We start from the raw sequence: 25,219 nt of genomic DNA, 5'->3' as shown, positions 1-25,219 counted from the left end.
AGATACTAGACAGCAATCTTATGCCCACCAAGGTGCTGGTATCCGCCCTGGCAACTGCTTGACAGGGAGGTTGTGACGCAGATGCGTCCTCCAGGGTTGGGGTGGGCCTTCAGGCTCCTTCTTGTGACCACCTGCTGGTGAGCCTAAAAGGGAGAAGGAGGATATGTCATTAGTTTAAGTCATGACACTGTCACTGTGCAGGCCAGGCACCCTGGTGAGACAACAATATCTGCATCATGGTGCCCTTGTCTTTCCATTATCAATGGGGCCTCCAGTTTTGAGGTTCACATCAATATAGAGTTTACACTACAATGGTTGCAATAGCCGATGTTCTCACCTCAGTGCACTGCACTCTTACCTTTGGCACCACAACCTCACTGCAGGCTGTTGACTGAGGTGCATGGTGCCCCTCCAGCTCCAGGGCCTCCTGCTCATAGCACATGAGGATTAGGAGGTGTGGGGGTCCCCGCCAGTCCGTGACCTCTCAATATTGTTATGGGATGTCTTCCCCTAAAAGGATAGAGGAGCATTGATTAGCCCACTTTCTACCTGCATCGCCATTGCAGCCTGGCCAATCCTACCTGAGGAACACCTCGCAGGGCTCAGCTGATTTGTGACCCTGGAGCTGCAATGCACTCAGTCCATACAGCCAAGGCTCACCCTCTTGGCCAGCTCCTGCCTCATTGACAGTTGGCACTCACACTCCGATGCGTTTGAGGTCCATGGGGAAATGGCAGTTAACAGCTCTGCAAAGTGACCTATGCCAACACTGTACTCACCCTTCCCAATCGCAACAAATCGTTGAAGCGCTCCTGACACTGCACCCATGTACATCTCACCACATTGTAGCTGCAGACCCTGGATGCCACCTCCACCCAGGCCTTTTTGATGAGGTGTGGGGTCCTCCTCCTCGTGTCTCTGAGTACAGGGGTTTCCCTCTTGCCTGCAACCTTGGCTGCAGTGAGGCACTCATCTGAGAAACATGGGGCCAACTGCCCTGCTGACCTGCCCTCCTGCCTGCCATGTCCAACCACAACGGGATCCATCGAGACTTCACTGCTGTAGCAGCCTTCCAGCGGCTGCCTGGGCTGCTTTTGAATCGGTCGCCAGATCACCATTTGACCCAGTGGACATCATGCCCTTGCACCACTTCCTGCAGATTCCCCAGCCGCTTTTTGTGCTGGGCGGGCCTTAATCGGCCCCCCAACATGAAAACGTGTGCTGCTGATTGCAGGCAGCGGTCAGCTTCCCGGCTGCCTGCATCGGCCCCTGCCGAACCCGCATGCCAAGGACAAAATTCTGCCTCATGTTTAACTAACTTGCTGGACTTTTTTTGAAGAGCTAACAGAGGCGTTGATGAGGGTAATGTTGATGTGATGTGCATGGACTTCCAAAAGGCATTCATTCGAGTGCCACACAACAGACTTGTGAGAAAAGTTATAGCTCATGGATAAAAGGGACAGTAGCAACATGGATACAAAATTGGCTGAGTAATAGAAAAGAGGGTAATGATCAATGGATATTTTTTGGGCTGGAGAAAGTTTTGTAGTCGAGTTCCCCAGGGGTTGGTATTGGGACCCTTTTCCTGATATATATTAATGATCTAGATCTTGTTGTGCAGGGGACAGTTTCAAAGTTTGCGGATGCTATGAAACTTGGAAGCATTGTAAACAATGAGGAGGACAGTGTAGAACTTCAAAAGGACATAGACAATTTGGAGGAGTGGGCAGATATGTGGCAGATGAATTCAATGCGAATAAGTGTGAGGTGATGCATTTTGGTAGGAAGAACATGGAGAGAGAATATGAAATAGGGGGTACAATTTTTAAGGGGTGCAGGAGCAGAGAAACCTGGGTGTATACGTGCATAGATCATTGAATGTGGCAGGGCAGGTGGAGAGATCAGTTAATAAAGCATACAGTATCCTATTAAAAGGGGCATGAAGTACAAGAGCAGGGAGGTTATGCTGAGCTTATTTAAGGCAGTGCTAGACCTCAGTCTGTTTCTTTGCTGTATATCCTACATAATCCTGTGCAAACATCTATGTCCTCCAGCAAAAATAAAAGTGTAAAAAAATCGTGAAATGTGCGCTGGTAGTTTAACTACTGGAAGCTTAAAAATAAACTCTTCTTCAAGGTGTATTGTCATTTAATATTTTGTGAGACCACCAGATTTGGAAATTGAAGAGTGCACAATATGTCTGGGAATATGGACTCAAGATAAATTCATTTGTTGCTACAATTTTCTGAATTTTAATATATTTTTCTAGCAGAAGAGTAAAGAATTTTAAGCAGTTCAGTTTCAATACAAGATATTTCATTATCTGAAGATAGCATAATTGTATCCACATACACAGATCTCACTCTGGGATCTGACTTTGAGAAAAATCTTTAAACATCAGCATATGGTACATCAATTTATGCTTAATATTGCTGTAGTTGTTACAATGTTTAGGCTTCAAGCAGAATACAATATTTTTGTGGCTGAGGGCAGCAAAACAACCCAACCAGGCTTCTATCCATACTAGTCTGGAGGCAACCAGTAACAGATATGTGAAAGTGGTCTGGTCTAGACACGTCTACTAATTCTTCTTCTTTCTGTTTAGTGAAAGATCAAGGGTATAGCTAGCACTTCCCACTAAAAACAGATCCACAACGGGAAAATCAATTTACAGGAACTGCACATTTAATGGCGCAGATCAATAGGACACGCTGTAACACTTCACTCTTTTTGAGGTTAATATTATACTTAACTTTATTTTAAGCTTTGCGGGAATTAATATTTGATCCAATACTGTGGCTTTAATATAAATATTTCAAATTTACAAATCATTTGTTTTCTAGGCAAGAAAGCGCATTAAAACCAGATATTACTAAAAAATGGAAAACTACTGGCTAATTACATTTATTGTAAATTGCTATTTCCTCAGCTACACAATCAGAAAAGAGGTGAACAACTTTGGTAGTATCCGGTATCCCATTTTTTAGTACGTCCTTTGCTGTTTCTATTTGTTTCTTCTCCAGTGCTTTTATATCTTGGAGCATCTTTGAACCTTTCATCTGGTGAAATAAATTACAAGCAATGACTCTTAATGCTGCATTAGATAGGTAACACATTTTCCTCCTTAATGTTTCTTTATTCAAATCCTCACTTTTTGGAATGTAATAAATAAGCAACATCAATGGAATTAAGAAGCTAGTTTTATGAAAATCACCGCCACTCTATAACATTAGCACACATCAAAATATTTCACTTTAAAACATTACCTTAAATGAGCTTACAATATCAAATGAATGATGTTTAATTCAGCTGAAACCATTTTAAATCTAATGTACAAAACAGGGACATCAGGAACTACTGAGACTTGCACAGACAAGTTAGAGGGCTTAATTCCACGTATCTATAGATTTTTATTACATATTTACAGACGTAGCATAATTTTATTAACTGCATATTGGCAAGTACCGGATTTATCTCCATTAATGCAGCTGCTACTTCATGCTTTTTGTAGAGTGCATGCTTTCTGTCGGGTTTAGTCTGGAACCGTGGCTCCTTCTTTACTGGATCATCAGGACCAAATGAAGGCGAACTTGTTTGTAGAAACTGCCTCAGGTTTTGTACAAAGATAAAAGGCTTGAAAACAGACCTGGGAAAAGACAAACCAAAATGTTCTGTAAACCCTAATTATGCAGGTATACCTTTATTAGCAATTCGCCATTATGAAAAGGGCATTGCCTAATGGAACTAAAGGATGACTATAATTATAAACAAAACTAAAAAAAATATTCTTTTAGGATTTGCTTAAAAACTGAAAAAAATATTCTTTTAGGATTTGCTTAATCAAATTTGAGTTTTCATCACAAATCTACAGGCATTCAGAAATATGATGCCACAGCAGTGACATCTGGTGGTTATGAAGAAAATATTATCTCTGATCGTGAGCAAACATTCCCATCACAATCATTCATAGAAATGAAGAAACAAGTAGAGCTCACCATCATGTATGTAATTAATCTAAAATCTTTGGATCTTGAGTGGAGTTTACAATAATTGAGCAACTACAAAATGTAATACATATAAATCATTTTTTACACACTATGAATTTCACTGAGAGTTGTTTGAAATGGAATTATAGAATGGTCAAAACACAGGAGGCTATTCAGCTTGTTGTCTCCTTTTTTGGCTCCCTACCAGAGTGACTGCCCTTGATATCAAGGCAGTATCTGACCGAATGTGGCACCAAGAAGCCCTAGCAAAACTGGAGTCAATGGGAATCGGGGGGAAAACTCTCCACTGGTTGAAGTCATATCTAGCACAAAGGAAGATGGAGAGTTGTTGGAGACCAATCATCTCAGTGCCAGCTCATCACTGCAGGAGTTCCTCAGGATAGTGTCCTAGGCCCAACCATCTTCAGCTGCTTCATCAATGACCTTCTTTCCACCATAAGGTCAGAAGTTGGCTGATCTCTGATGATTGCACAATGTTCAGTACCATTCGCGACTCCTCAGGTAGTGAAACAGTCCATGTCCAAATGCAGCAAGACCTAGACAATATCCAAGCTTGGGCTGACAAGTAGTGAGTAACATTCACGCCACACAAGTGCCAGGCAATTACCACGATTACCATCTCCAACAAGTGAGAATCTAACCATCGCCTCTTGACATTCAATGGCATTACCATTGCTGAATCCCCCACTATCAACATCCTGGGGGTTACCACTGACCAGAAACTGAACTGGACTAGCCATATAAATACAATGGTTGCAACAGCAGGTCAGCGGCTACGAATCCTGCCGCAAGTAATTAATCTCCTGACTCCCCAAAGCCGATCCACCATCTACAAGGCACAACTCAGAAATGCGATGGGATACTCTCTACTTGCCTAGATGAGTGCAGCACCAACAACACTCAAGAAGCTTGACACCATCCAGGACAAAGCTGCCTGCATGATTGGCACCCCTTCCACAAACATTTACTCCCTCCACCACTGAACAACAGTGGCAGCAGTGTGTACCATCTACAAGATGCCTTGCAGAAACTCACCAAGGCTCTTTAGACAGCACCTTCCAAACCAACAACCATGACCATCTAGAAGGACAAGGGCAGTAGATAGATGGGAACACCATTTCCTGGAAGTTCCCCTCCAAACCTGACTTGGAAAAGTATCGTCATTCCTTCACTGTCACTGGGTCAAAATCCTGGAACTCCCTCCCTAACAGCACTGTGGGTGTACCTACACCACAAGGATTGCAGTGGTTCAAGGAGGCAGTTCACCACCACCTTCTCAAGGGAAATTAGGGATGGGCAATAAATGCTGGCCTAGCCAGCAACGCCCACATCCCATAAATGAATAAAAAAAACCTAGTCCCATGCCTCAGCCTTTTCTCCATAGCCCTGCATTTTTTTCTCTTTGGTTATTTATCCAATTCTCTTTTGAAAGCCATGATTGAACCTGCCTCCACTACAGATTCAGGCAGTGCATTCCAGATCCTAACCACTTGCTGTATAAAAGTCTTTCCTCATACCACCATTGCTTTTTTTTTTGCCAATCACCTTAAATCGGTGCCCTCTAGTTCTCGAACTTTCAACCAACGGGAACAGTTTCTTTCTATCTACTCTGTACAGACCCCTCATGATTTTGAGAACTTCTGTCAAATCACCTCCCAACCTACTCTTCTCCAAGGGGAACAGCATGAGCTTCTCCAATCTATCCACGTAACTGGAGTTCCTCATCCCTGGAACAATTCACATGAATCTTTTCTGCACCCTCTCTAATGCCTTCAAATCCTTTCTGGTGCCCAGAACTAGACACAATGCTCCAGTTGAGGCCAAACTAGTGTTTTATACAGGTTTATCATAACTTACTTGCTTTTGTACTCTATGGCCCTATTTATAAAGCCCAGGAGTATGTTTTATGAATTGCTTTCTCAACCTGTCCTGCCACCTTCAATAATTTGTACACACACCCATCCTGCACCCCCTTTAAAATTGTGCCCTTTATTTTACATTGCCTCTCAGTTTTTCTACCAAAATGAATCACTTCACACTACTCTGCACTAAATTTCTCTGCCACTTGTCTGCTCATTCCACCTGTCTATATCCTCCTGAAGTTTATCACTATCCTCCTCATGGTTCACAAAATCTCAAAATTTTGTGTCATCTACAAATTTTGAAATTGTGCACTGGCACTGTACACCCATATCTAGATCATTAATGGGCCTGAACTTCCATGGAGTGGCAATCAGAGTCGGATTGCCACTCCACTCCTACTTTCTTACCTGTAAACATCCTCAATCCTGTATAGCCCAACCTTCCGACTCAGGTCAGTTGAGAAATGTGCAATGCAGTGCTCTCCTGAGCCCTTTAGTCGAGCGCTGCACAATCGGGTGAAAAGAAGCCATGTTCCCCTCTCTTATGACACTGGCTGCTGTAAATCAGGTAAGCTTCAAAGTCAAGCCACGGAGAAGGTAGGTCTGTCGAGTAAGTGGTTAGAATACTGGGGGGTCGGATGGTTGAGGGGGTTGTTGGACAGTGGGGGGGAAGGGAAAGTCCCCTGGGGTTTGGGGAGTCCTGTTGGGTTGGGGGTGGTGGTGGGGGGGGGGTGGAATGTAGTCCCATGGATGGGGGTCAGTGTGGACCTGCACAATTGTTACCCAGAAGCTAGTAGTGGTTTTAATTCTTCTAATGTTTTCTGGGTAATTTTGATGTAATACAGTTAGAACCGTCTGAAGTTTGCAATTTAAATTGCCTTTTCGGACAGTTCGAGTGCAGGGCACTTGCTCAGTGGAAGCACTTTCTGGGCAATTGCCATGCAATCATTACCTGGGAACTCCAGAGGGGGGTTCTCCAGCGCATCTTTGGGGTACCCCCCAGTTATACTGCCCTGGAGTTTGAAAGTTATGGCGAGGCTCTAACTTTGTTGGCAAGCTTGTCATGTGGCACTTCAAAGCCTACTTACATCACATCTTCCGCATTACCTTCATCAGACCTGTTACCTCATCAAAAACTCAAGCAAGTTAGTTAAACACAATTTGCCCTTAACAAATCCGAGCTAGTTTTCCAAATTAATCTACATTTTGCACTGACCATTAATTTTATCCTCTATTATGGTTTCTAAAAGCTTTCCTACCACCGATCTGCTTGATCTATAGTTACCGAATTTATCCTTACACCCTTTCTTGAACAAGGGTGTAACACGTTTGCAATTCTCCAGGCCCTCTGGCACCCTGTATCTAAGGAAGATTAGAAGATTATGACCAGACCTTTGCCATTTTCACCCTTACTTCCCTCAGTATCCTTAGGTGCATCTCATCCGGTCCCAGTGAATTATGAATAAATTTAGCCAGCCTATCTAATACTACTTCTTTATCAATTTTTAGCCTATCCAGTATCTCAACTACTTCTTCCCTCACTATAACTTGGGCAGAATCTTCTTTTATAAAGACAAGTGCTCATTTAGTACCTCACCCTGTTCAATGATTTTTGAGCATTTTACTTTAATCTCATTTATTTACATTATTTTACTCTCTCATTTCTTCCCCACCCCTTTCCATGGTAGAAAGTATAAATAATTGTCTGCCTCCTGGTCCTCCCTCTATGCCAATCTGCAATTTCAACAGCATAGGAATTGAAGTAAGCTACTTAACCCCTTGAACATGTTCTGCTATTCAATGAGATCATGTTTGATCTGTGACCTAACTCCTTTCTCCATATCCCTTAATCCTTATGATTAACAGAAATCCATTAATCTCAGATTTTAAATTAACAATAGACCTAGAATCAATTGCCATTTGTATAGCTGTAGCATGACTAATAATTCTTTGAATTCTAGTCCTCTAGGTATAAAGGCTAGCATTCAATTAGATTTTTAAAAAATTATTTTTGGTACCTTGTCCATAATATTTTAATGATTTATTTACATGAACTCCTAAGTCTCTTTGGGCTTTCACTGTCCTTAGCTTTTCACCATTTAGAAAGTACATTGATTTATTCTTTTTAGGTACAAAGCGGATGGCCTCACACTTGCCTATATTGAAAGCAATTTTCCATAGTTTTTTTCCGCCATTCACTTAATCTATTAATATCGCTTTGTAAGTTTATGATTCCATCTATACTGCTTCCAATTTCACCTATTCATGACTCATCGGCAAACCTGTATATGCGGCTCTTTATCCTGTTATCTAAGTCGTTAACAAATACAGTGAATAGTGGCAGCCCCAACACAGATCCCTGTGGGACACAACTAATCACATCCTACCATTCACTGTACTGCCAGTTATCCCTACTCTCAATCTATTGCTTAGCCGATTTCCTAACCAGGTCAATAATTTGCACTCAATTCCATAAGCTTCAACTTTAGCAAACAGTCTCTTATCAAGAACTTTATCAAATGCCTTCTGGAATACTCCATACATAACATTTACAGACATTCCCCTGCCCTCTGCTTTGGTCATCTCTTCAAAAATTTCAATCAGGTTCATCAGGTATGACCTATACTTTACAAATCCATGTTGGCTCACTGATCAATTGAAATTTTTCAGGATGTTTAGTCACTCTATCCTTAATTATAAACTCTTAATAAGATCCTGACACCATATATTTGATATATATTTATAAATATCTATAATTCCCTGGTTCCCTTTTCCAATTTTCCAATCTAAAGGAATCTGAATTAAGAGAGTTTTGGGAGATCAAATTCTGGCATCTGCAATATTCTCACCTACTTCCCTTAAAACCCTGAGTTGAAAACCATCTGATTCTGGGGATTGATCAACCTTTGATGCTATTACTTTCTTCATTACTGTTAATTTGCTTATGTTAATTTTGGTGGGCCTTGTTCCTGATTCAAATCCTTGGGTGTCTGACATGTTCTCTGCTATAAATACTCACACAATGTACTTATTTAACATGTTTGCAACTCCTTATTTTCACTTATAATATCACCGTTATCAGGGTTTAAGGGCCCACATTTCTTGTTACCATCATCTTTTTCATAATATTGTAAAAGGTTTTTTAATTTATTTGGATATCCATTGCAAATTTCTTTTCATATTCCTTTTTTTTAGCTCTATTTGTTTAGGCCCCATTTAGTGTTTGCTGTATCCCTCATTCTCCAGAAACTTTTTGCATACTTGTATGCTTTTTCTTTTAGTTTCATGATGTTCCTTACTGCTTTTGTCATCCATAGCTGCTTTATTTAGCGAGTAGAACTCTTGCCACTTAACAGTAGAAATTGGGTCTGTATACCGTTAAATTCTTTTTGAACACCTCTCATTGATCTTCTGTTCTTTTACTCAATTCTCTCTTCAGGTACCATGCCCTACGAGGGTGCTGGCGACCATGGACTTCCCATGTTGGTCCATGATTATGCTTGGCAAGGTACAGCAGTGGTTTGCTGTTGCCTTCTGCAGGTTCTAGCTGACCTGGAGACTCTCCCATTCTTACCACCTGCCATAGTATATTGGAAGGATTTGCAGGTTGATAATCAGCCTGTTTGGCCATGTTATGAAAGCGCCTTCCATAGCCATCAAGTCCCAGAATGGGACTTGAACGCAGATGCTACTAATGCGCCACAAGACCTCTTCTGTTTTACCCATTAACATATTTATATAGCACCTTTAACAAACTATAATGTCCCAAGATGCTTTCCTCCCTCTGGAGAAACAGCAGAGGAGGAAAGCAAGGTCTCTTTAGTGTTATGTTGGTTCTGAGATGGTAGACCTTGTGATAGAAAATTTGAACGATGTCATTCTTTTGTGGTAGACCCAAACCAGGCAGGTTCACAGTACTCTGGGATGGGAGAAAGTGAAAGCGAGAGCGAGTGAGGTGGTAACATCACTGCACTAGTAATCCAGAGCTCCAGGTTAATTCACTGGGAGAACATGGGCAGAATTTCCTGCCTACCGGCCGGGCAGGCCCAACCCAATCTCCAGCGGGCAGGGAGCCCGCCGGAGAAGTGGGCGCTGCCGCCATTTTATGTGGGTGGGCCTTAATTGCGTGACATCTGCCAGGAAACACTATGCACTTCCTGTGCGGGCAGGGGAATTCCCCAAAAGTGCACAGAGCGCACATCTCCCTGAGGCTAAGTGCTGCCTCAGGGAGATCACTAACAGTTTTAAAAATGTTAAAAATAGAGAATAAAAAATCCTTAACATGTCCCCCTCGTGTGACAATGTCACATGAGATGGGACATGTTCATAAATTACACTAAAACTTTATTAAACTTTTTAAATCCCTACATGAAACCTCATCCCGCTGGTGGACGAGGTTTCATGTTTTCTCTATTCCCCGCCGAGGGTCCTGGCCTGTCCGCCAACCTTAAGGCTGGATATGCAGGTCCTTTAATTGTTTCAATGATCCTGTCAGTGGCCTAAATTGGCCGTTGACAGGTCAACGGGCCCGCAGCTGACTTTGCTGCTCCCCCGCCTTCCTGAAGATTTAAATGGGGTTCCCCCCGACATCATCCTGTGTCATTTTACGCATCGGCGAGTGGGCCCTGCCCCCTGCTTGCCGACGGCAAAATTCAGCCCCATGAGTTCAAATTCCACCATGGTAGCTGCTGAAATTTAAATTTAATTAATACAGTCCGGAATTGAAAGCTACTCTCAGCAGCTATCTCGAGATTATCGATTGTTGTAAAAACCCATTTGGTTTTCTAACGTCAGTTAGGGAAGAAAATCTGCCATCCTTACCTGGTCTGGAGTACATGTGATTCCAGACCCACAGGAATGTGCTTGACTCTTAATTGCCCTCAAATGGCCTTGCAAGCTACTCAATTCAAGGGCAATTAGGGATGGGCAACAAATGCTGAACTTGCCAGTGACATCCAACCTATGAAAGAATTTTTAAAAATGATGATTGGCCAGTTGGCCTGGCTTGTTGTCTGCAGGTCTAGAACCATGTGCTTTTAAATTAAATAGCTTTTAATCAGTAAAAGGCCAGGAGTATCCCCATTCACACTTATCTGTGGGAAAACTCTTTTGAAGTAATACAGCGTCCCTGATTATTTCTGTTGGTCCAGATTATTTTTGTGGAATTAGGGACCAAAAGAGGCAGAAGGCATGACTCAGGTACTTTACTTCTATCTTCACTGGAGAAGGGAATGTTGGTAATTTAACAGTAAAGGAAAAGACAGGAAGAAAATTCAATAGGATAAAAATAGATAGAGGGTTACTTAAAGAGGGTTGGCAGTCCTCAAAAATAGAAAAGTCACCCAGTCCGGCTGGGAGGCATTTCAAGTTACTGAGGGAAGTAAGGGTGGAAATTGCAGCACTCTGGCTACAGTCTTCCAATCCTCCTTGAATATGGGGGTAATACCAGAGGAATGGGGGATTGCCAATGTTACACCCCTGTTTAAAATAAAATGATAAACCTGGCCATTACAGGCCAGTCAGTATAATGCTGTAAATGAGGAAACCTTTAGATAAAATAACCTGGGACAAAATTGAATTGGTGTTTGGAAAGTAGGGGCTAATAAATTAAAGTCAGCATGGATTTGTTAAAGGCAAATTGTATTTGACTAACTTGATTGAATTCTTTGATGCAGGTATTGCAGTTGATATGCAGGTGGACATCAAAAGGCATTTGACAAAGTACCACATAATGGACTGGTTTTGCAAAATTAAAAGCCATGAGTTTAAAGGGATCAGGATTCCTGTAATGTGACTTCCTCATCCTGTCTGATGGTCAATCAATTCCTCAAGTTCTGCACCTTGTCACAGCAGCAAAACCACCTTCTGAAAACTATGGTCTGAAACTGCCAGACCCTCGGATACACTACAGTGCTGCAAGTCAATCCACAAGCTCCGAAATCGGGAGCTACAGCTCAATCAACTGGCAGTACTTTTTGCACAAATGGTTATCCAAGACAGATGAAGCATCCGGACACTGTTGGCCTGCCATTATAGATAATCCACTGACCTCTAACTCACTGAAACTGACCACTTAACTCAGGTGTCTAAGACACTAACCTATAAAATTCCAAGAAACTGACCACATAAATGCAGATACTAAAACAGTAAAAAAGTTAAATAAAAACTCTGTAATTGAATCCAATCTAAAGTACAATGTGAACTATCAAATTAATTATCAACAGTAAAAAAACAATTTAATGAATCAAACTAACACTTACCAATCCATTCTTCATAGCAGTGCTATCACGCTTCAATTTCTTTCTCAGTGTTTCACATTCAGCTCATACTCTGACTTACCCGAAGGCTCACTTTATCCTCTCTCAGTGACTCCGTTCCGCTAATTTTCCCACTACTTCCTTTCTGACTCACTTTAATTCTTAAAAACTATTTTTTTTCCTACTTTGAAACTGTACAGATTTGATTTTTCCAACTCTGCTTTTTTTAAAAAAGAGGTTTCAATTTAAAATGATTTTAATTTTGCTTAATCACTATTAGATAACATGTTAACACTAAAGATCAAATAAAATGAATAGTTTGCACAATGGAGATGTCAGGTGTTCTTTACCTCTCAGGATAAGGAGTTCCTGTAAAGAAATGAATGCAGTGCAGGTTGCTGTCCATGGGTAGAACGGAGGCCATGCTCCCTGTTGTCATAAAACCACCCTCCATATTAATACCACTCTCTTTGTCCCGTAGAATATCCATCATTGTTTCAATTGCAATATTTCCTATTATAAAGCATGAAGATAATATACTTGTAAGTAAAGGTGTAATCATAAAACAACAACAATTTATACTTACATTGTGCCTTTAACATAATAAAACATCCCAAGGCACTTCACAGGTACATTCTAAAGCAAAATTAGACACTGAGTAACAAGGATATTTAGGCAGGAGGCAAAAAGCTTAGTCAAAAAGGTAGATTTTAAGGAGCATATTTAAGGAAGAAAGAGATGAAGTGAAGTGGAGAGGTGTAGGGAGAAAATTCCAGAACTTAGGGCCTAGACACCTAAAGGCATGGCCACCAATGGTGGAGCAATGGAGCAATTAGAATTAGGGATCCACAAAAGGCCAGAATCAAATGAACACAGATATCTCAGGGTGTTGTTGGGCTGCAGGAGATTAAAGTGATAGGGAGAGGTAAGGCCTTGGAGGGATTTGAAAACAGGGACGAGTATTTCAAAATCATGAGTCAATGCGGATCTGCAAGCACAAGTGTAACAGGTGAATGGGACTTGGTGCGAGGAACAAGGGCAGCAGAGTTTTGGATATCATCAAGATTATGAAGGATTGAATGTGGGAGGCCAGCAAGGAGAGCATTGGAATAGTTAAGTCTAGACATAGCAAAGGCATGAATGAGGGTTTCAATAGCAGATGAGCTAAGACAGGAGCGAGTTTGGGAAATCTACAGAAGTGGAACTAAGTGACCTTCCATGATGATGCGGATGAGGTTAGCAGCTCAACTCACGGTCAAATATGACACCAAGGTTGCAAACAGTCTGGTTTATTCTCAGACTGTTGACAGGGAGAAGAATGGAGTCAGTAGCTAGTGAACAGAGTTTGGAATAGAGACCAAAAACAATGGCTTCAGTCTTCCATATGAATTAGGAGCAGGAGTAGGGCACTCAGCCCCTCGAGCCTGCTCCACCAATCAATAAGATCATGGCTGATCTGAATGTAAACTCAACCCCACATTCCTGCCTACCCCGATAACCTTTCACCCCCTTGTCAATCAAGACTCTATCTTGCTCTGCCTTAAAAATATTCAAAGACTCTGCTTCTACTGCCTTTTGAGGAAGAGAGTTTCAAAGACTCACAACCCTACGAGAAAAAATTTCCCAACATTTCATTGGAGGAAATTTCTGCTCATCCAGTATTGGGTGTCAGTTAAGGAGTCTTATAATTTAGAAACAATGGAGAAGTCAAGAGAGTTGTTAATGGATGTCACAGGCATACATGTGAAAACTAATGCTGCATTTTTGGATGATGTTGCCAAGGAGGAACACGTAAACGAGAGGTAGAAACCCGAGAGCTTCACCACTAACTGAGGTGAAACTTTTTTCTTTAAATGTATTGTTTTGATCCAGAACTTTCACATTTTATGGATAGATCCTTAATAAAAGCTAAGGACAGAAGCCAGAGAATTTAACTATTTGGCAAACACTTCTTAACAAGATCATGGAAAAATGAACAGCCATTTTCTATTTACTACCTTTCAGGAAAGCATCAATTCCTCCATTCCTTGTTCCATTTTGTAAAAATAACTTAATAGCATTGGAATAAGTTAACAAGTTGGTCACTAATTGTTGCATTAAATCATGCAATGTGGAACAGCTGTAAAGAAAGAACACTAAACTTGCATTTATATAGTGTCTTTTACAGCCTCAGAATGTTCCGAAATGCTTTACAGCCAATTAAGTACTTTTGCAGTGTAGTCATTTGGTAATGTAGGGAAACACAGACACCAATGTGCGCATAGAAAATTGAACAAGGTCTCACAAACAGCAATGACATAATGACCAAATAATTTGTCTTAGTAATGTTGGTTGAGGGATAAATATTTGCCATGACACCAGGGAGAACTATTCTATTCTTATTAAAAATAATGTCATGGGATCTTTTGCATCCACCTGTGAAGACAGACAGGGCCTTGGTTTAACATCTCAGTTTAACATCTCATCTGAAAAGCAGCACCTCTGGTAGTGAAACACCCCACTGAAGCGCCAACCTATATGTTATCAAATCTCTGGAATGAGACTTAAACCCACAACTTTAGGACTGAAAGACAAGAGAGCTACCATTAAGTCATGGCTGACATCTTAAAAAATATATTTTTTGGTCATATAAAACTTAGAAAATTGTTCTGTTACACCAACTACCTTAGTTGAAGTTGATTATTGCTCAATAATGATGACATATTTTATACTTAAGTGTTATATTCTCATGTAATACGGCGACCTCAGAATCAGAACAGACAAAAAAAAAGGACAGGAAAAGACCAGCAGGTCCATCAAGCCTGTCTTGTTTCTGCAAGGTGTGACTCATACACACCATCAATACACAAAACAGTGAGAGTTGCTTAATATATTTGGTGCAACCCCTTTCCATGTACTATTCCAAGAATGAGAAATACACAAATGCTAGCCCACTCCAGAGGGGATCTAATTCAACTTAAAAGTACAACCCCTTTATACCCCATCCAATCACCTAGTTGGGGAGTTCACACCCTTCGCAGCTTTCAGCTGCTTACCTAACTCTGCGTCCGTGACCAATTTTTCAAAGCCTCTCCTGCAGCCCCATGGAGATCAAAAAGAATTTCCAAATTGAAAGAGTGAAGTGTCCTTCTGAATAACCAGACATTGTCTATTGTTTGGATCAGAATTTCCACTCTCAAGCTGCCATTAGTATTCCTCCAATTACTACCAATCAGCTTGGGGATGTTTTGCCAAATTAATCCCTCTTAAGCAAATTTCTGCTTAAAAAGAGTCTTGATATAGGTTGTGGCCAAGTCCTTCCTGTGAACAAAATGGCCAGACTGTAACACCTAGTTATATGAAATTTATACAATACACCTGCTGAAAAGGTATATCTGATATGTAAAAGCAATATTAAAATAAACTCTTCTCTAAAATACAAAAAATAAGTTGTGTCTTTGTCAAATCTTTATTTGTTAAGTAAAAAAGTCTAATAATGAAGTTACCTAGAAACATTTTTGCCTGACAACTCAGAAGCTATGCTTTCTTTTATAAGATGAGAAGTGTTTTCTGAGAGAATATATCAATCAACTAATCTGTGAGTGACCTATTTCAAAGTTAATTCTCTTGTTAATTACCTTTATGCTTATTAAGAAGCTGCAGGCCAGTACAGTATCGGTTACCAGTTTCATTCATTTCAGCACTGTCTTGATAGGAATACACAGCAGTGAAATCGAACTCTACTTTTCCATCCCACCAGCCTCGACTCTTTGCATAACTCCTCATTTCTGGGTGCTCTTTATTAATCTTTGTTGTTATGGAAAGCTGGTTGGAAATATTTCGTACCCCTTCTATGTATATGAACAAAAATAAAAGTCACAAATCATGCATATTATCCATTTTTTTTACTGTTAAAGATTAATGTTATCATTTTATAATGTACAAACAGCCCACAATAAAGGAATATCATCATTAACATTACTTTCCAATGAATATTTTATAATTATGACTGCAGAACTTGTAGTCAATAAATTACAATTACTACATCATAATAAAACCACCAACATCAGCAAATTTAGAGGCTTTTTTTGTAGGTTGGGATTTCCTGCTTTCCTTCCATTGATTTATGGGCAGCGGCAGAAAGCTGGAGAGGGATGTTCACTGCCACGTCCCCAGTCAATTGGATTTCCCATTGACATCCTTCTATACACTCACCACTATATGATCTGAAGTATTTTAATAACATTAAAGTGCAAATTACACCAGATTAACATAGACACCTGCTAATTATTACTAACAACAGATGGTTGGGGGAGAGACTTAATGTTTAATAATCCAGAAACTCTGAAATTGATTGCAGGCCAATTGATTACACGGGCATTTGGGGAAGGAGCTTTTAACTGAGAGTGATTTTGGGCAGGAGGGAAACAGGACAAGTATCAAACTCACTTGATGCCATCAGTTTGATGACAAGGAGGAGATATTACTACTGAAACTCCTATTCTAGCTGCTAGATCGTTACTGACAAGACCTTCTCCCAAGTACCCATCTATCCATCCGTCACTGGAACAGTACTCTGCACATCATCACACTGTGACCAAATACACTTGAATTGCATCTTGCTCCCACAACCAAATTGCCAAAAATTTCATTCTTATGTTCTGCTGATCTAACACCATAGCAAGAATAGTCTCTGGACACAGCTGAACTTCCAACCTTAAAAGAGATGCCTCTGTCCACCTAGTATTTTTACTCCTCCGCCCCACCCCAATTTAGGCAAGAGGCTTTACAGTAGCAACAAGCCACAGGGTGAAAATACAGCTGACAGTAAGATAGCAAGAATCCACAGGATGCTGTTTTGACTGATGGTGATGGTACTACAAATAGGTAGTGAGAAACCATGGAATGAGAACAGGATAACTGCAAAGAAATAGTGAGCTAAATACAATCAGAAGGCAGCCCAGGGCCAATGGCATAAAATCATGGGTACAAGGTTCCTAAAAAAGCAGCCAATATATTGAACTTCACATACTGATTCAAAACATCTATGAAGGCAGCTGCAAGCACCAAGAGTAAATTCTGTTCTGCTGCTAATGACATTTTCAGTTTGCTAGAAATTTAATTTTTCAAATATCGTAGACCCTATCACAGACCTTCTTTTTGTTCTTCCTTCCCCCTCCCCCTTCCACTGGCTCAAACCTATTATATTTCTACCTTTCTTTCATTCTGATGAAAAGTTATTGACCTGAAGTTTCCCGCTCATGAGATGCTGCAAGACCTGCTGAGTATTTGCAGCATTTTCTCTTTTTATTTCAGACTTCAACATCCACAGTATTTTGCTTTTGTATTTTTTTAAACTGAGAGATGAATATTACTTATTTAATGGTTCTTAGCTAAATATTTCTTCTGTTTTCCCCTAAAATAACATTTAATAAGACTATTTTATTCTGAAAGTTCTGATGGACATCATTAAAGTCATCTTTAAAGCAAGTGACCACAAAGACTATGAAGTTGTATCAGAACCTCCTAATTCAGCAACTGTAGTTGCAGTTTCATTTTAAAAAGTAAAAGCTTACTGCTATTATCAGATTGATAATATATCTATGCTTACCTTCAACTTTTTCTGCAGCCCAGTATTTACCAACAGTCTCTAAAATCCAGGCTTCCTTCTTGTCAGCAATCAGAAAGCTGTTGTGATATGTAAATATAACTTCATCTTCCATACAATTTCCACCTTGTCCATATTTCTCTAGCAGACCTGCAAGGACATCAACTGCCTCCTCAGCTGTTTCAGATCTTTCAAGGCCAAGCCTAGAAAGATGTACATAATTCAAATATAAATAAGTTCCACAAGATAAATTATGCTTGTAAAAATATATCCTAATAATCCTAACAGCCAAGATTCAAATCCATCTATAACACAATAATATGGTGTAGAGATATTCTGAAAAAGGCCTTGAAATTTTATACGGGTTAACATAGTGAACAAAGAATTTATGCTAAATTGACAATATTCTGTATTTTATATCATCCTCCTACTTCAGGTACCATGCCCTAAGAGGGCAATGGTATCCATAGACTTCCACTGGATTGGTCCATGATTATACTTGGCAAAGTACTGCAGTGGTCTGCCATTGCCTTCTGCAATATGGCTGACCAGGAAACTCTCCTGATCTTACCACTTGCCATGAGGTGTATTGGAAGAATTTACAGACTGATAATCAACCTGTTTGGCCATGTTATGAGTGCACCTTCAGTGGCCATCAAGTCCTGAAATGGGGCTTGAACCCAGAGCTTCTGGCTTAGAGGTAGGGATGTTACCACTGTGTCATAAGACCTCTGGCATTTTATGTCAAACAATTTTTGAATAATTGGAGAGCTAAAATAGAAGCAACCTTTCCCTACTAAGCTTAAAAATGGAGATAGGAGCCCATTTGGCTAAAAGATCAGGTTGTTTGTTTATAAATTAGTTAAGATACAAACTTTTCTAGGTGCTAATCAAATTATATGTGGCCGAATTATATGTAGACAAAGTGTTTCACATTAGCAGAGAATGCAAATTTGTCCTTCCACTGTGCCTTTGAAACTAATGAAATAACAATTCTTTATTCAGGGGCCTTTGGCTCTGGAATACATGCTGAAAACTTTCTCAGTATCTTTGGTTCAGTTTAGTATATGTTTGAAGTTGAACTCTTGGAGGTTGACATAGCAATATTGTCGCTCACAAATGGCAATGAAACCATAATGAAACAATAACTTGCATTTATATATATGATTTTAATGTAATAAAATATCCCAGCTGCCCAAGGTAATTGGAGTGTAATCAACACCCAGCCATATAAAAAATATTAAGATAGGGGAAGTAGATTCTAAGGAGCACCTTAAAGGAAAGCGAGCTAGCAAGACAGAGAGACTTAGCAAGGGAATTCAAGAGCTTAGGACCTAGACATCTGATGGCACTCCATCAATGGTGGGGCAATTGAAATCAGGGATGTGCAAGAAGCCAACAATGGAGCAGCTCAGAGGGTTAAGGGGCTGGATGAGACTACAGAGATAGGAAGGAGTGACAGCAGGGTGGAAGTTGAAGACAACGATTAGAATTCAAAAATAGAGGTGTTGAGGGACTGGAAGGCAATGCAGATCAGCGAGCACAAAAGTGATGAGCTAGTGGCACTTGGTGCAGGTTAGGTTATGGGCAGCAGAGTTTTGAATGAGCTGAAGTTTATGGAGGGTGCAAGGTGGGAGGACAGCCAAAAGAGCATTTGAATAATCACATCTAAAAACAACAAAGGCATAGATGAGGGTTATAACAACCAATAAGCTGAGGCAGAGCCAGAGATGGACAATATTACAGAAGTCAAAGTAGGCAATCTTGGTGTTGGAGAGGATACGGAATTGGAAGCTCAGTTCAGGGTCAAATAGGATGCCAAAGTTGCAAATAGTCTGGTTCTGCTCTGGCCATGGCCAGCAATGGAGTCAGTGCCTAGGGAACAGTTAATGAGGGCACCAAAGACAATGACATTAGATGCATCTCAGAAAATTAGTCCATCCAAAGTCTTACAAATTACTGGAAAATGTAAAAAAAAAAAATTCTAAAAATGACACAGTCCATGGATGAATGAAATTATTATACCAGACTCACACTGAAATTTACTGATTCGGTGTATGATTTGCAAATATATCCATTTTAATAGTTGGAACCAGCAAAACAGAATGATCTGAAAGTATAGTATAGCTTTTCACAAATGATACGAGAACATGTTACCTGAAATACTCATCTCTGATGCATTATACTAATTAGTCCCAAGGCATAATAACCTACTAATGGCACATATGATGCAGGTTTCAGTTTATTAGGAGAGTTGGACAACTTATGGAAGCTACCTCTCTGCCTTGAGCATAATGAGTGAGAGAGATAGGAATACTGAACTCATGTTATCTGAAGTAGAAATATATTCACAAGTTACCATGGTCAAATCTCTAGACTCTAAATCTCAAATCAATGGGTTGAATGGTCTACTTCTGCTCCTACGTCTTATGGCCTAAACACAAGTTTCTGACATAAGAATATAAAGCCAATGACTTTGCATGGATCACAGATGAAACTGATGATATTTGATCTATCCAGCATGACCTATTCTGCCCTTGATGGGAAAAGTGCATCTAAATCAGCTTGATTTTCAATACTCGATTCTATTTAAAATATTTCAGGTTTCCTTAGTGTACATTGCTCTGAACAATTTTTCTCATCCCTCTGACTAGTCAGTCTCTCCCCCCACTCACAAGAAGACCCTGAGCTACCATCAAAAGAGCTTGGAGGTTGGAAACATGGATTTTCACACTCTCAGGGTTACAGTTGCATAGGATCACGAGCAGGGAGGAGGAAGGAAACATTGGGCTTGTGGCTCAACATCAGGGACTCTAAGATGGGTGGTGCTGTGGAGAATAGTGCCAAAAAGCCACCCAGCTTGGGGAAACAAGGTCTGCAGTAAGCAACATCACTTTCACACTGGGCACAAAACCTTGGAAATCTCAGAGGAAGCAAAATCAATGAATAACTTCAACCATGTTGGAAGATAGAAGAAAAGCATAATAGGCAGTAACAAAAGGAAATTATTGCAGGAAATTAATCCTGCCACCCTCTCTTAAAAAAAAAGTCAACTTGTAGTAAAGTAAAATAAGCCAAACCTGACTAAATCCATGCCCAGAAGGGCTTCTTTATCATTGGGCTTTTCTTTTCCCCAAACTGCTTCATTGCCAATACACACTCCATGTTCATTAGCTCCCATTTCAGCACCCCATAGCCAAGATGGACGGCTAAGAACAACAGCATGTGTCTTTTCAACTTGATCAATCTTTATATACGTGCACTGGAATGTAAATGACAAAATAATCTTAATTCATCATAGTCCTCACAGCATGACTGAATGATTTAGACCACATAACTGACTGATGATTTTTTAAAATTTGGATGGCTCTGTTTTAATATTTACTAAAACGATTCTATAAATTGAGTAAGAAGAGTTTAATTCTTGTGAGAGCTTTATACTAGGGAGAGTCCTATCTACTGTTTAAAGTTAGGCACCAAAAATGACAGCGTAGATGAACCTTTATGATGTTCGTGTAATGCGATATCAGGCCATCATGGATGGCCAAGTGGATCCAAACACATGTGCACCAAATATTGAAAAACTAGTCTCCACACATTAGAGAAAATAAAAAGGTTCTGAGTTATTCTCCAGAATCTGGTCACTCAAGAGGAAATGTCAGTCTGTTCAGGACATTGGGATAATGTGGAAAGGGAGAAGTGGGTGATTATCCATAAGCAAAGAGATACAGGACTCTCAATTTTAGGGAGCTGATGACTGAGAGTAGACAGATGGACAATATTTGGTTGGACTGGACTTTTCCTGTTTTTTTTTTTGGACAGGACATACCTGGAAAATTTTCCACATTGTTGCATGGACATCAGTGTTGTAGCTGTACTGGAGCAGCTTGACTAAGGGCAAGGCTAGTTTTGGGAGCACAAGTCTTCAGTACTACAGCCAGGATGTTGTAAGGCCCAAGGCCTTTGCAGTAGCCAGTGCCTTCAGCCATTTCTTGATATCATGTGGAGTGAATCAAATTGTCTGAAGACTGGCATCCATGATGGTGGGGACCTCAGAAGGAGACTGAGATGGGTCATCCACTGAGCACTTCTGGCTGAAGATGGTTACAAATACTTCAGCCGTTGTCTTTGGTACTGATGTGCTGGGCTCTACCATAATTGAGGATGGGAGCCTCCACCTCCAGTTAGTAACTGTCCACTACCATTTGTGACTGGATGTGGCAGGACTTCAGAGATTTGATCTGATATGTTTATCATGGGACAGCTTAGCTCGTGTTCAGCACGCATACAGTTCTGTGATGTAGCTTCCCCAGGTAAGCACTGCATTTTTATGTATCCCTGGTGCTACTTTCTTACACTCCTCATTAAACATGGTTGGTCCCCTGGCTTGATGGTAATGGCAGAGCGAGGGCTATACCAGGTCATGGAGGTTATAGACTGTGGTTAATTACAATTCTGTTGGTGCTGATGCCCTAAAGCGTCTCATGGGTGTCCAGCTTTGAGCTGCTAGATCTTATATGGTACCACATTTGAACAAGTAGTCAAATTCAGCTCTATGATCCTCATAATTACATGCTCTGAACTGGGGGCATTGGCTTGAACTTAGGGGACAGCTTAAAAGGAAATTTGCCCAGAAGGTTTAAATTGAACTAAGTTGAAGGTTTACACAGTGATGAACATGTGGAATAGACTGCCAAGGAAGGCAACAGAGGCAGAGTTTGGAAAAACTGAACAGATATTTTAGGAAATAGGTCATTGGAAAGGAAAAAAAGGTTATGCCAGATATAGTATGTAGTATTTTCAGTTCCTGTATCATCCTAGACTTAATGTGAAAATATGTAGCTAAATATAATTTTTTTTACACCAGCTAGGCCAGCCTTTATTGCCCATCCCTAACTGCCCTTGAGGAGGTGGCGGTGAGCTGTCTTCTTCAACCGCTGCAATCCATGTGGTGTAAGTACACCCACAACGCTGTTAGGGAGGGTGTTCCAGGATTTTGTCCCAGCAACAGTGAAGGAACAGCGATATATTTCCAAGTCAGGATGGTGGGTGGCTTGGAGAGGAACTCCAGGTGGTGGTGTTCCCATGTACCTCCTGGCCTTGTCCTTCCAGACAGTAGCGGTCATGAGTTTGAAAGGAGGCTTGGTGAGTTCCTGCAGTACATCTTGTAAATGGTACATATTGCTGCCACTGTGCATGGGTGGTGGAGGGAGAGAATGTTTGTGGGTGGGGTGCCAATGAAGCAGGCTACTTTGTCCTGGATGGTGTCAAGTTTCTTGAGTGTTGTTGGAGCTGCACTCATCCAGGCCAGTAGAGAGTATTCCATTACACTCCTAACTTGTGCCCTAAAGATGGTGGACAGGCTTTAGGGAGTCCAGAGGTGAGTTACTCACCACAGGGTTCCTAGCCTCTGAACTGCTTTTGTAGCCACAGTATTTATATGGTTCATCCAGTTCAATTTCTGGTCAATGATAACCCCTAGGATGTTGATAGTGGGGGATTCAGCGATGATAATGCCATTGAATGTCAAGGGGCAATGGTTAGATTCTCTCTTGTTGGAGATTGTCATTGCCTGGCACTTGTGTGGCGTCAAAGTTATTTGTCATTTGTCAGCCCAAGCCTGGATATTTGGACATGGACTGCTTCAGTATCTGAGGAGTCATGAATGGTGCTGAACATTGTGCAATCATCAGTGAACATCCCCATTTCTGACCTTATGATGGAAGGAAGATCATTGATGAAGCAACTCAAGATGGTTGGGCCTAGGACAGTACCCTGAGGAACTCCTGCAGTAATGTCCTGGAACTGAGATGATTGGCCCCCAATAATCACAACCATCTTCCTTTTGTGCTAGGTATGACTCCAACCAGCGGAGAGTTTGCCCCCTGATTCTCACTGACTCCAGTTTTGCCCTTTGATGCCACAATCAGTCAAATGCTGCCTTGATGTCAAGGGCAGTCACTCTCGCCTCACCTCGGGAGTTCAGCTCTTTTGTCCATGTATGAACCAAGGCTGTAACGAGGTCAGGAGCTGAGTGGCCCTTGCGGAACACAAACTGAGCATCAGTAAGCAGGTTATTGCTAAGCAAGTGCCACTTGATAGCACTGTTGATAACCCATTCCATTACCTTACTGATGATCGAGAGTAGACTGATGGAGCAGTAATTGGCCGGCTTGGATTTGTCCTGCTTTTTGCTTATGTGACATAGCTATATATGATCAATGTTGTGGCTCTGTTATAGGGGTAACAAGCAGAAAGAACACTCCTGATAAATAAGGACTGGCTGTTGAAAAACCAAAGGTAAAATGACTTTCTGAACAGAATTCTGTGGCATTCTTCCATAACTATGTAAATTCCTTAAAGTGAATCTACATATATTTATAACCATTTTAAAATCCGTGTTATTAAGAAAATGCAATTTATAATTTTGTAATCTAACTTTTTTATTCAGGTCATTGTTTAATTTCCAAAATTTATTCTGATAATGACAATGAATTCCTGATCAAAAGCATAGAAATCTCTCACCTCAACCTCATCTCCTGGTTGATAGTTTGCTGCAGGAAAGAATACAACTTCCTGGACTTCACCAGAAGGCCTGTCTGAGTTCTTTCCAAAAATTATGTGATTATCAGCTGTTGCTGGAGGCAAAGCCACGAACGTGTCACAGGACTTTGGAGGATACCTGTTTCTGAAAGCCATACTAGGGAAATCAAATACAAAAATCTTAAAATAATTGTATACCATTCAGTGCAAAAACACTTTTTTCTAAAGGTTTCACTTCAATAAACTCCTCCCAGCGAAATGAAGTCACCTGTAGGTTTTAATCTATCTGTGATGAGTGCGTGAGATTCAAATCACTGATATAAATTCCCAATACAAATTCTGCACTTTTACTGCAGGGAAAAACTTAACAGAAGTTAGGCTTTAAAGCTAAATCACCATATGCAAACCCAGGATGAGTGGAAACACTGGAGAGAGTTTCTCCAACAGCTTGCAATTTTCGCAGCCCTGATTCGCAGCTGCGCAGCACTGGAGCATATCATCACACACTGTCCCCAAATTACTCCGAATTGAGCACTGCTGCACTGTGTGCGCCACAGTGGTAATAAGGACTAGATTATAATTTAATACTACGAACACACTTTCAGAGTAGCACTTGGATTTACCTAGGTGGCATTGATTCAATCCCAATATCACTCTATCCGTTCAGAATCAAAACAGAATCCAGTAGGTAAACTGAATCTTGACATCTAATAATATACTTACGTCTTTATAGCACCTTGAGACGAGGCTTCTGTTGAACAGGCGGACTGGGCCTTGGATTTTAAAGTCTGATTTCCAAACTGGTGCTTTCTAATATTCTCAGAATTGCACTGAAGTGTCAGACTTTTAAAAATATCAATGTGATCAAATCTTATAAAATTGTCCAGAAGAGTGAAATTTCGTTGACTCTTTAAAACTGGAAGGAGAGTGACGCTCGGTGTTTACTAGTTTGCCTATTTGTGT

The 25,219-nt window shown here is 40.6% G+C and overlaps 1 protein-coding gene across 1 annotated transcript; it reads right to left on the bottom strand.

Moving 5' to 3' along the window:
* Window positions 1–2,228: 2,228 nt before the first annotated feature.
* On the bottom strand, window positions 2,229–25,113 carry scrn3 (secernin 3). Its single transcript, XM_041200308.1, has 8 exons — window positions 24,980–25,113; window positions 24,239–24,413; window positions 20,794–20,975; window positions 17,717–17,916; window positions 15,744–15,956; window positions 12,477–12,639; window positions 3,466–3,646; window positions 2,229–3,059 (listed from the first exon to the last, which is right to left on the bottom strand). Exons 2-8 carry the CDS (start codon window positions 24,410–24,412, stop codon window positions 2,895–2,897), a joined length of 1,278 nt encoding a protein of 425 aa, XP_041056242.1. The 5' UTR covers window position 24,413; window positions 24,980–25,113; the 3' UTR covers window positions 2,229–2,894.
* Between the last annotated feature and the right edge of the window lie 106 nt (window positions 25,114–25,219).

This window comes from Carcharodon carcharias, chromosome 12 (assembly GCF_017639515.1).
Source record: "Carcharodon carcharias isolate sCarCar2 chromosome 12, sCarCar2.pri, whole genome shotgun sequence".
NCBI lineage: Eukaryota > Metazoa > Chordata > Chondrichthyes > Lamniformes > Lamnidae > Carcharodon > Carcharodon carcharias.
Note: the sequence above shows the minus strand (reverse complement) of the source record. Positions and strands in the feature narration are given on the sequence as shown.